Source organism: Adelges cooleyi, unplaced genomic scaffold (assembly GCF_023614345.1).
Source record: "Adelges cooleyi isolate 19-005CV unplaced genomic scaffold, UGA_ACOO_1.1 ACOO_flye_CR_arks_rails_tigmint_CR_PRNA_376, whole genome shotgun sequence".
Lineage (NCBI taxonomy): Eukaryota > Metazoa > Arthropoda > Insecta > Hemiptera > Adelgidae > Adelges > Adelges cooleyi.
In genome coordinates, this window is record NW_026096053.1 from 2,204,435 (window position 1) to 2,216,931 (window position 12,497).

The 12,497-nt window shown below is 30.9% G+C and overlaps 1 protein-coding gene across 1 annotated transcript; it reads right to left on the minus strand.

Annotated features, from left to right (window-relative positions):
• Window positions 1–1,595: 1,595 nt before the first annotated feature.
• LOC126840513 (acetylcholine receptor subunit beta-like 2) lies at window positions 1,596–10,619 on the minus strand. Its single transcript, XM_050576309.1, has 11 exons — window positions 10,431–10,619; window positions 9,710–9,861; window positions 9,489–9,643; window positions 9,012–9,192; window positions 8,778–8,934; window positions 8,421–8,548; window positions 8,143–8,318; window positions 7,897–8,049; window positions 7,409–7,515; window positions 7,001–7,104; window positions 1,596–6,060 (listed from the first exon to the last, which is right to left on the minus strand). The coding sequence occupies exons 1-11, from the start codon at window positions 10,492–10,494 to the stop codon at window positions 5,833–5,835; spliced, it is 1,605 nt and encodes a 534-aa protein (XP_050432266.1). The 5' UTR covers window positions 10,495–10,619; the 3' UTR covers window positions 1,596–5,832.
• Between the last annotated feature and the right edge of the window lie 1,878 nt (window positions 10,620–12,497).

Below are 12,497 nucleotides of genomic sequence, written 5' to 3' on the forward strand. Positions count from 1 at the left end.
GTGTTAAAGATAATATATTTTTTTTTGGTTTTAATGTAAAGTTGAGAACTTATTAAAACAGCTTATGGGTTTTTGCTTAATACTTTATATTAACTTTAATGAAATAGTATTAATTAAATAACGAGTTAATGATTAAAAGGGAAATCGGGTAAAGAAAAAGCTAATATATTAACTTAATAAGAATACAATTATGCTGATTTGAAATGGAAATTGTTTTTGACTATTAACTATTAAGCTTTAAAAGTAAATTAGTTAAGTTGAGTATATTTAATGTTCGATGTATATATTAAATAATATATGGATATAATGTTATCTTGTATATTACGAACACCAAGCTCACACAGAATAGATTTTTATTGTATTTAATTGTATATTTGTATGTACAAATAGATTGTATTAGCGACAAAACGAAACGCCTTGTATAAACAATAAACATAGTATAGTAAATTATGTTATCTATTTAGTTGTTTTTTTTTTACTGGAGTCATTTATTTACAGTCTGTATACTTTGAAGTGACAAAATAAGTAAACGGCACAGAATTATTGTTTTCGTTGACGTCGATAAGAAAGTGCACCGACGGGACGGTGACACCTTAGTTAATCTCTACACCAATTTCATCATATTTTCATCATCAATTTTAACACTAAGAGCGACTGTTTGAAGATAAATGTACTGTTTGGGATATCTAAGCTGTTGGTTAAGTTTGTCATGAACGATTTGTATTCGTTGGCAGACATTTCTTTAATAATAATCATGGTTTCTAACGTCTGGTTAACGTTAACCAAACTTACCGTGCTATTGACCTACGAGCCTGATATTAACTTCGTCAAGTTAATTTACAGGAAATATTATTATTTTAATTTAATAAGTTATAGCAGAATTACAATTTTAAATTAGCTCGGTTGAGTTAAAATCCGATCTCGAAACAGTTGTTACAGGAATTTTTCAAAAAGTTAAACAAAACAATTATATTTTAATAACTTTTATATAAATGTTTCAATTTTAAATATCATTTAACAATAAACAAATAAATAAAAGCTAAAATTTACAAAAGTATTTAATATACATATTAGAGTTGTAAAATTTAAGTTGTAAGTATAACTTTTGTGAAGGTCAACTGTTAAATTTGATCCCGGGTAAAAGTAGATATTAACAAATCAATCGAATTTTACCTCGCATTAGCTTAGGCTCTAAAAATATTCTCGAGAAAAATTGTCCTCAATTAGATTTTGTTATTACAGAGTTGATACATAAGTCCGTCTTTACCTAAGAGTTGTTTAGTAGTTTTGTAAAAGTTAAAAAAACCGAGTTCGTTTTGTTAATATTTATTTGCACGGTCTAATTTCAATTAATTTGACCTTTTAACACACATTGTAACTGTTTGGATAATATATTGGTCACACACCACAACAATAAACAGAGTTAAGTCCATCATTGTGCATTGGTTCCGGAATGAACTTACAAGCTAGTAAGAAAAGAAACGCTTTGTCATTGTTGGCCGTTTTATTTATTTATTTGGTTGTAACGATATGGATTACATGCCATTAATAAGATTTGATTATGTTTCTAAGTAACAATTAAAATGTCAATTTTAATAATAACTATTAATTTATCTAATAATGTATAGATTATGGCACATATTAAATTTATTTTTCAAATAAAACAAGTAAACAACATAATATTCTTAATACACAATAGTATATTATATTAGGTAAAGGGTTGTTTGTTTATATTTTTCCCCATTCAACCGTAAAAAAAAAATATCTTAAACTTTAGTCGCTTATACAAAAAATATTAGTATACAAGTAGAAATAGGAATTGCGGTATATAATTATTTGTACAGTAGATACAGCCCGGGTAAGCTCACAATCTCAATTATGTTGTGTATGTAAAAGTAGTTAAACGTTAAACAATAACGGGAAAAACGTTCCTCACATTGTTAAATTTATTATTATTAACAACTGGATAACGTACAAACGTAATTTTTTTCTCGTGACTGTTTTTTCTTTTTGTCTCGTTACGACAATAATAGCTTAGAATAATAAAAAAAAACAACAAATTATAATATATTATAATCTATACTGTAAAAACCGTGGCGCAGGAATTGAACTATGCAAACAGCAATAACAAAAAAATTGTTGACTTTTTTTATTGTTTTTATTAAATCACAAGAGGAGAAAAGCTAAGTTTATTAAGTCAACAATGTTGTATTTCAAACAAATCACAAACATACTTTATTGTACAGGCACATAATTATTATTTATCTGGGTAGAGTTACAGTGTATATTTTGCTAACTGTTCGTTTAGGTAATATATAAAATATGCAATTTAATAAAAACGACTTAATACTTTATTGTATGCGGTCTTAGTTATTTGTGTTTAACCAAAAAGAACTACTTTAAAAATTAAAATGTCTATTATTTAAGATGCTCCGAGTAAATAAAATAGAAGTTGGTTGGCCTCGACTGTATATTAGGTATTGTTTGCACTTCATTGCAATGTTAGACGTGTTACTTGATTTCCACTAATCGTTATGTTAAAATTACACACAGACAGATGTGAGTAAAATTTAATTAAAAAATGAACAACAATTATAACAAATATAATAACGTTTAAATGAATAGAAACAATTTTTGTTTTATTCGATTAATGTATTATTTTTTTTTATTTAATAATATATTATTCAAATAGTGCTCATACAAAATATATCCTAACAGAAGATATTTTTCTTAACTAAATTTAAATGTGAAAAACACAATATTATTAACAAAAGATTCCAAAAGAACCTTTAAAGCTTTTATATTAATCTTTGTTTTACATTTTTGTTAATACAATTTTATGTTCATCTTTTATAATCTCTTATATTAGGTGTCTTATTATTCATTATCTCCTATTATATGTTATAATAATATGACAATTTGTATGGAGATATTGGAAAACCACTGATTAGTTTAATTATCGTGTAGTTTGTAGATTGTGATAACCGATTATATTAAAATGTCTTCATACAAAACTCTTTAATACAGATTATATACTTAACTCAATTTTATCAAAAATATCACCTATTTCCAATATTGGCTTCTATCGTTCTCGTATGTTATCAAGTAACTTGATAGGATCTATAATATAATTATTATAGATAATTAAGTTTCTTAAAAATTATAAAAAAATAGTAACTCGTGTTATGGAAGTAACGCAAAAGTTGTAGCTTTTGTTGGGCTTGGATTTTGGTACAAATGTAACAACACAGTATAATATGAATTTTTTTTTAAGTTCTGTTCTATGACGTTAAGAACATCCGTTGCCGAATTGTTCGGCATTGGCACACTTCGTACGAGTTATTTTCTTGTAGACATTTTTTTTTTAATAAACGGTTGTACACGGCTCAACACAACCGTTTATTAAAAAAACTCCAATTAAAACACACACATGCGTTTTATGTCGTGTCATTAAGTTTATATTTTTTATTTCATCAGAATACATCTACTCGCCAAATGATCACTAACATAAATATTACATAGTACAATATAATATAGTAAAAAAGGGTAGGCATATATTATATCGAATTACCAAAAGAGCATATGGCCACAAGGTCCATTATATAAATTATGTTGTCTATGTAATCGTATCAACATTTCTAAAGACATGTGTTCGACAATTACTGTCAAACCCGTTTTTAACATTAAAAAAAAAATGTTGGCCTGAGATTATGCATTTTTCAAAAAAATTGTTAATATATTACGGGAATATTTCCAACTATTTTTCTTAAAATAATAATAAATAATACAAACATTAAGTATGAATAAAAATCGCTTTAACGACACTCGACAGTACACTGGCGTACAGCAATTATCTTAAAAGGTTTTTTTTTTGGTTTCCTCAATACAAAACGTATACAACGGGCTTTTAAAAAATAAAATAACTGAAAAACAAAAATAAAGTATTATAAGAGTATACTCTGGCGTGTCGTATTTTAATACTATAAGTATGACAATTTTTAGCGATTTTCTTGATTCTGAAGAGGAGGGGTGTGTGTTTGCAATTCAATACTTTTTTATTTTTGTAATTGGTGTTGAAATCAAATATCAATATAATTCTTGATAATTCGCCCGCTTTTGATTACATTTAGCTTCTCTTTACACTTAATTTTATTTCTAAGGTCTTGTTCTAATATTTCACTTAACCGCTTTACTTTTAAACGCGTCCCAACTCTACGAAAAATATTACAACATTTTTTTTTATGAACTGTAACAGAAGTATACTTTTTTCAAATAAAAAAAATGTTACAGATCAATGTCGTTTGGTTTATCGTGATTATATTTAAACGCAAGTATAATAGAACGCCTCAAAAGCTTGTGCTAAAAACTACTATAAATTATAATATTGTGTACAACCTACCACGTGACCTTGAACGCTTACTCTTATAATTATTACCGCGTTCGTTTTAATAATCGTGCACTTAAGCGGAGGCCGTAAGAACGGTTATTATTATTGTTATTATTTTGAGAACGACAATGAATTTCAAGATTATTAATATGCACGTGTTGTGTAATAATAATTGCGTTGCTATGTTAAGTATATTGAATTTGATTCCTTTGGATAAGTTTAATAGAAAATATTTAATAAAACACCGACACTATGCAAACGACACGTTTGGCGCAAAGGAGACGAAATGGGTATGTTTAACATCCAAGTAAACCATTTGGAACAAGTTGTTTTGTTTTTAGGTCAACTATATTATTATTATTATTATTGTTGCAGTTGTAAAGTCATCAGGAGAGACTTGCCAGATTATAAAAAACAATTCTACCTACGCTCGCCTATGTATGTAACAACTGGTTTATCTGGTATAGTATGCGTTATTTCCAGGCAATCGGTTAGACTTTTTATGTATTTTTTATCGTCGTTATTCGCAAATATTGTGTTCAGACGTGAGTTTTTCATCATAGAGTTTGATGCGTACACAACTATTTATGCACTTATCCATATGCAATATTAAAGTATAACGTACACCAAAAGGCGAACTGATGAATGATGATAAGAGAAAACGTACTCAGAATTTTAATACTCGAAAAAGAACCACAAACAAATTATCCAGCATAATATTTTTAAATTAAACAATTGTCGCTAAAAATAAATAGTAAAGCTCTCAATTAGATATTTATATACTAATTACAGTAGGTACAACAAAACGTTTGTTTTTTTATAACGATGAAAAATTAATGTTTGTTAATTATATTTATTTTTTAAGCGAGAAGAAATTATTCAGATGCCGTTGGTTGTTTTTTAATTAAATTATATTTTGTGCATTAGTCTTGCATATTATAATCTTGTAATCAATAAAGTAATATATGATTCATAGGAATTTGTCTTATTTGACTTATGTCCAGCATGAAATGTCAGTATACTGATCTTTACAATGTATTATTTTTTAAAAATTTATATTGAAATAATAATTAGTTTCATAATATCATGCTAGTGCTTAGCAGGTATGTACAAATTGTTGTATGCTGTTCATTAATTGAAGACTTGGAGGCAACAGCCATGTCCATTTTTTAAATTGTTCGGGACGATTAAAATAAAATGATTTTTCTCATTTACTACCATTGGTGGGAAAACGCGTTTTGTATTATCTTTGTAAGTAATAGTAATTTTACTGTTTGTTTCACCAAAACTTATTTGTGATCAAAATAGACATGTCCGGTCGTTGCCCCTCAAGTTTATAATTATGCAATTTTTGTTTCCATTATCCGTATACACTATACCCTCGCAAGGTTTTAGAACAAAACAAAATTCAGCCAAGTCAATTCACTATAATATACTAAAAGCGTTCAACCAGACCCGTAGGTGCGTTCGTAGAAATCGATTTCGTGAGGAAGAGCCAGGTTGCTTCTGCGTCTGGGGATGGAAGACAGTTGGAAATCGATGGGTGCTCGTTGATCGTACAGAGAAGGCGCTTGGAATATAATAGCACACGTGCCCACGATACAAGCCAGCGTGAACACCCACAGAAAGAACCGGTCGAACACCATGGAAACGTACTTCCAATCTTCAATGACCTGTGTATAAAAAATAATTTAAAAAAATACAATCACTAGTGCAAACATAAGTACTGCTGTGTTGGCCAAATTGTAATCAGATTAAAGATTAATGATGACTGTTTATTAAACAAAGTAATTTATTATCTATTTATGACTATAGAAGAAATTATCAAAAAATATGTAGAAATAATAAATTGTAGAGCACTGAATATGAAAATTATCAATGTGGTCGTTTGCGGTTTTTGCGCTTATTTGTGGGCAATAATTTAAAACCAGAAATGAGTTAACAAAAAAAAAAAAAACAAATTGTTCACTTATTAATCATAAATTTCAAAAATATTAGGAAACATGGTCTGTAATTAATCACATCTATCCTATTCTTTTTACATGTCTACTCAGCCGTCACAATTGACTTGTGGTATCGGTATAAGCGCAAAAGGTCATTTTCAGCAAATCCTAATTATGAAAATTTGACCGAGACAAAATCGCTGCAAGTAAATATGTCTAGTATTCCCACTGAATGTAATACTGTTTAAATCGTGCCAACGAATATGAAAACAACGCTCGTTTGTCTGGAAATTAAAAAAATAATGTCTTCATAAGAACCTGTAAAATTATTATGATATTTTGTATTTTGATACTGCGAATGCTTTGCCTATTACTGAGGTTTATAAAAACCTTAGTGAACACTCTTAATTTAACTGAAAGTAACAACAAGTCGACGTTATCCCCCAAAAACCGCCATAGAAACACATTACTAATCGCGGAAACTATTAGGTATATTCTATTGGAATGAGTGCTCGATTGTGACTGGTAGTCGTAATTTTTTTGCGACATAGAAATTATTAGAATGGTAATAGTATTACAATTAATATTCTTATTCTACGCATTTGTTTAACTAGCACTTATATGCATGTTAGCTATAATATATTATTAGGTTAACACGACATCCGCATACTTCTTTGTCTTTGTCTGCGTCTTTAATATGTTGAGCAATATAACAGACTCCTTGCAAAGCCTTGAGCAAATCTGGCGACATAGTTTTCGGTAGGACGTTATCCGCTGAAACAACAAAATACAACTGTTGAATACACTGAGGATATTATTATCACATTAGGTTTTGAATTTTTTCAAATGAAGTCAAACTAAAATAGGGAATTAATTACGCATTTGATATTAAAAAAGTGATTCTGCCACGTGCAACTGATTCAATAAAATATTATTATAGACTATAATATTTATTTCCAAGCCATTTTTACACCTGACCGTGACCTCGTTTATTTTGACGTTTTATTTTTAACGTTCATCGAATACTTATTTTATAACAACATGTCATTTACTATTAGGAGTTTTTTTTAACACTTACGATAAACGTGCGGTTGGACCGATTGGATCCTTTTGAACGACCAATGTCTCTGGGTCAACGATGAAGGTGATTTCTGATCAGTGCCACCGCTGTCGCTAATGCTATCTCTACAGGAAAACAAATTGTACATGTAGATATTTAAAAAAATAAAAGGGGAGTACAATAATGAGGAAATTATAGAGTTGAAAAATGAATGTGTTACTCAATGAAATTTAGGGAAACAATATTGTAGAGTAATGGCCAAGGAGTAAAACACGAGTATCAAAAAATAATTTTAGATTTATGTCGGTAAGGTCAACTGAGCTAATATTTTGTGCGAAGCAAATAATAAAGGACAAAAAAAATTTTAGTATGGTTTTATAGACTTGGAAAAAGTGTATGACAGGATACCAAGACTCATGATTGTTGACAGTTCTTAGAAGGAAAACTCATGGAATAAGGATTATTATCATCAGTAAAAAAATGACTTTTTAATGACAGAAACGCACCTGTAATCCAACTCGTTGAAATATCCCGGTGAACTCTGGTATCCGTCGTTGGTCATCAGCGAATAAGGCGGTCGGCGCATCATCAGTATTTGTGGCATAATGTGGAGGAACACGGTTCTCACCCACGGGGTAAGTGTGTGCGTCGAAGGCGACCTTAAGAAACCCAAATAAAGTTAATGATTATTTTACTGAATAGTCTTATATTGTTGTCTTGTCAGCACAGTGTTGGATTGTGCGAAAACTTACCGGAAGTGAATGTTCAAAACCACCACGGTCATGCCTATGGACATGGACACCAACACCATAGTGAAGAGCAGATATTTACCGAGTAGAGGCACTGCCAGCGACGTCGGAGGGATAATCTCAGCCAAAAGCAAGAAAAACACGGTTAGCGACACGAGAATATTACTGCAAAGAGTTACCTGTCGTTTTTTTCAGAAAAATTAGATTAGTAGGTATATTGTAAGACACGACGTGGAGGCATGACAATCGATGGCAAAGAAAGCCAGGTTGATATCAGTTACCTTTTCACCGGAATCGGACGGCAAGTAGAACACCAAAACCGTCATGAAAGTCAGGCCGACACATGGAATAATCAGATTTACAGTGTAGAACAACGTTTTTCGCCTCATCTTTATGTTGAAAGTAATATCTGAAAACGTAGAAAATATTCTCAGTATTTATTAAACAAACATTTCTGCTACAACAATACAAAATGATACCGGAAAAAAAAAGAAAAATATTAAATCTATGTTATTGACTAAGTACAATATTTCCACAACATAAACCGGTACAAGAATTAGGGGGGGGGGGGGTGCCAGTAACAAGAAAATACCGAAAAGTTCAAATACGAGCCATACCAATATATTACAAGAACTTACCCGAGTACGGTTCCGTACAACAAGGATAGTATTCTTCGTTCCTGTAGGCCGGAACTTCAAGTACGTCCCATTCGACGGACAAGTAAAACTCACTGAGATCGATTCCAACGTCTACTCGGTTGCTGCCGGGCGTTTGGTCGATGTGCCTGAGGTCCACCTGAATAACGATAACCGGTAAAAACAAAAGTTAATTAGACCTCAGCATCACTTTCGACTCGGCTAGCCAGATTTTACCTGAACGCCGTTGTATGTCCAAGAGCCAAACATCATGTAACAGTTTTGCTCGTCAAACGGGAAGTAAAGTACGTTGATTTCGCAGTACGACTTGTAAATGGCCGGCGGCGTCCACAGAACTTCACCGGTATACTTGAGAACCGCTTTGGTCATGAGAGTCACTTCGTAATTTCCATCGGCACTAAAACAAAACGAAAACGAAGGTTATCAATCAGTACCTAGATAGATAACATGAAATAATGTATGTAGGACAAATGAAGCAAAGAAATTTAACCAAATGGTTTAAATCACTTTGTTGGAGAAGACATTGGATTAAGCTATTTTGGGAAACACTTAAAACGAGAAGTAAAAGAAGTTTGTTGTGAACTATATTTTGGTCCAAAAATCAGATACAAGGAATTTTTGGGTGGCTGGATTTCAACGTGCAGTTGTAATACGCTTTTTCCCTTGAGAAATCCAACAATCAAAATGGTTTACTTGTTGAACATAACGATATCCGGTAACCAAATGTGATCTGATGGCACGTAAAGCACTTCCAGTCCACCGTAATCGTCGGGGTTCCATTTCAGATTGCAGTCAAACCATTTTTGTATCAACCAAACGCTTGTTGTCATTACTTGACTTTTGAGATTCTATAAGCAATATGAGTATATAATTCAAAATTCTTATAAAATAAAATTATTTAGCAGTTTCCTTACCATTTCCGTTAGTTGAGTGAGTTTCAAGCCGACCCAAACGGTTAAATTTTCCGAATGATTGTGAACAGGCCTAATCAGCCGGTTGTAATTGCTCAAGAGATCATCAAACAAATGTTTTTTATGTGGATTGTTATCGAAAAATACATCAGAATCTATAAAATAAAAACATAGCTGTGTATCATGTCAAAATGTAAGTAAAAACCGTAGAACAATTTACTGTATACTAAAATAGTAATTTTTTTTTTTAACATTTCTGTTTATTTATTTTATTTTGCAATAATATAAAACATCAAAATGTTAACTCATTTTTTTAGAGCCCAACTAAATGTTGATAGGTACTTTTTACTTTACAGGTAACGTATCTATTACATTAACTTTATAAGTAAAAAAAATAACTGATTATGTAACTGGTCTATTTGGGACTATTTGTAACTGGTCTATTCACATTGCAAAAAAACTAGCATCACAATAGTAAATATCAATCGGTGAAAATATTTGATTTATAATCGAATTTATCGTTTTTCCTTATCAATCTAATCTTCAGTTCTTGCGTCCAAAATCTAATAACAATCGCGTCACAGTGCAGTTTTCATGCAAGTAAGTTTGGGTAATGTAAATTTCGGTACACAAGCGGTGTGGGTAGTTATGTCGAGCAGCCAACTAACGTGTACATATTATTTACTGCGAGGATTACAGTACTAGCTACGCAATGTATACTTACTGTTCAATGCGAAAACGCCGCTGGCCAGGTGCAAAGCGAAATGTATGAAGTATGACAAGTTCATTGTGGAACCGAATCGTATAAAATGGAAAAACACCGCGAACGGTTTGTTTGTGGCGTGGACCGTGCGAATACGTTTGACAATATATTCTCGTGCTGTCTGTCAGCTGGCCAAAGTTTTCGCGCACAGCCGGAAAATCAATAGACCACACCCTCCCGGCCGAGCCTCCTCGGTAAGCGCCGTATTCGCAGCCTCGTCTTTGGGTCAATGTGCCGGCACTTCGTCTCACGACGGTCCCTTTGCTTACGATTGTCATACTCGCAATCGGTCAACATCCGTGTATTTGTTTCCCGCCAAAATTTTCCCTTCGGGCAACTGGTGCCTGTAGGTACTAATACACATGCAAATAAAATCGTTTATAAGACATCATGTTTTATTTTCAAAACCAATAATCGTACATAATATTTATCAGGATAAAACCCGTTGTAAAACCAATGCCTGCTAAGCTATCTGAACTTAATATCCCTGTATACCTAATAAAATCTTTGTACGTAGTACGTGTCACCAGCCTGTTTGTCTATCTATTGTGTATAAAACGGTAGCGGTTCCAAAGTCTTTGGAATAAACATTATATATTCCGGGAAGGATCAAAATTCGACATTGGTGTTACCGGTAAAGTCAAATTTTAAAAAAAAAGCCTTTAATGTTCTTAAAATTTGATCCAAGGCCCGAACGCTAGTAGAATATTAACTCGATAAGGCCAATTTTGCAATAATTATTTTTATTTTAAAAATGATACATACAGCTCAGCTTGGCATCTAAGCTAAAATATATCAATATTTCCCTAAAAACACCGTTTTTATGCGTATCTTGCTGTAATTTTAATATTAACTATAACAATATAGAGATGGTATCAATTGATTGCATCATATACGTTCCATTTTTTTTTGTGTAAGCTTGACATTTTCAACGATTTTTTGACATATAATTTATTTTTGTGTCATGAGATTACACGAACAGTATAATATATATATTTATATACTTTTAATACAATTATTACTCATTCATAAAAAGAACAGGAAGCTTATGACTAATTTTGGTGCAGTTCCAAAAGCGTTTTAGAGGATTCGCTTAATATTGCACAAAATACTATTTTTGCATTTTTCATTTATTTATCGGGAACGGATTTTGAGTAAAAATAGTAAGAATTAGACTTAGATTATGGTTTTGGTTGTTTAATAATTAATTTACAGATTAATCCTTTATTGTGCTCGTTTTGCAGTTAACATTTTAGTCACAAAAAAAAGGCTTATAAGACCTTATAAGTATTTATTAAGAGGCAAATTTTCACAAAATCACAATTTAAAGCTAAAATTAAAATCTTATATAACTGATGTGACGAGAAAAAAGAGTACGAGTTTTTCGTTAAAAAGCAAGCGTTGAGTATTGAACAATATTTATAAGCCAGACCTTTTTTGTTTCTATCTGCGTTTGTTTTAGAATATTTATTAATTTTCGAAAGAGATATTGTAGAAAACTCATGAACATTATCCATACATTAATACATTACAATTTTTTTATTTATTTTGTTCTGTTAAATGTAGTAGAAGAAGTTAGTTATACTTTTTTGGTTCACAGAAATTAAATTTTTAGTAGTTATGAAAAAGTCAGCACAGTGGGATTGGGCCATAATGGTAGGTCACAAATCTTCAGGAATATTAAATCTGAAAGTGATAAAAATACCTTACTGTAGATAGTAAAAACTATAAAACATATATAATTTTATAGACAAGAGATGTGCCTATTCACACAAAAATTAGTTTTAGTAGTTTTGAAAATTATACTAACGTGGTAAATCTAACGTGTGCCAATAAAATACAAATCTGGAGTCACACTTTTAATGTAAAATCAAATAAAATAATTATAAATACACTTATTATTATTGTCTAAAAAATGTGTTAAGTTTTTTTAAAATTGTTTTTACCATCTACAGTTTTATGTCAGAGATTAGTTGCAAATGATTTCCTCATTTTTAGTTAATAGTTATAGTAAGTGCTAAAGGTCTT

Coding starts and splice junctions, on each gene's coding strand:
- LOC126840513 (XM_050576309.1), bottom strand. CDS start 10,494: ATGAACTTGTCATACTTCATACATTTCGCTTTGCACCTGGCCAGCGGC. Junction 7,105..7,408: donor GGTCCAACCGCACGTTTATC/GTAAGTGTTAAA, acceptor TTGTTGTTTCAG/CGGATAACGTCCTACCGAAA. Junction 6,061..7,000: donor ACGCAGACAAAGACAAAGAA/GTATGCGGATGT, acceptor TTTTATACACAG/GTCATTGAAGATTGGAAGTA.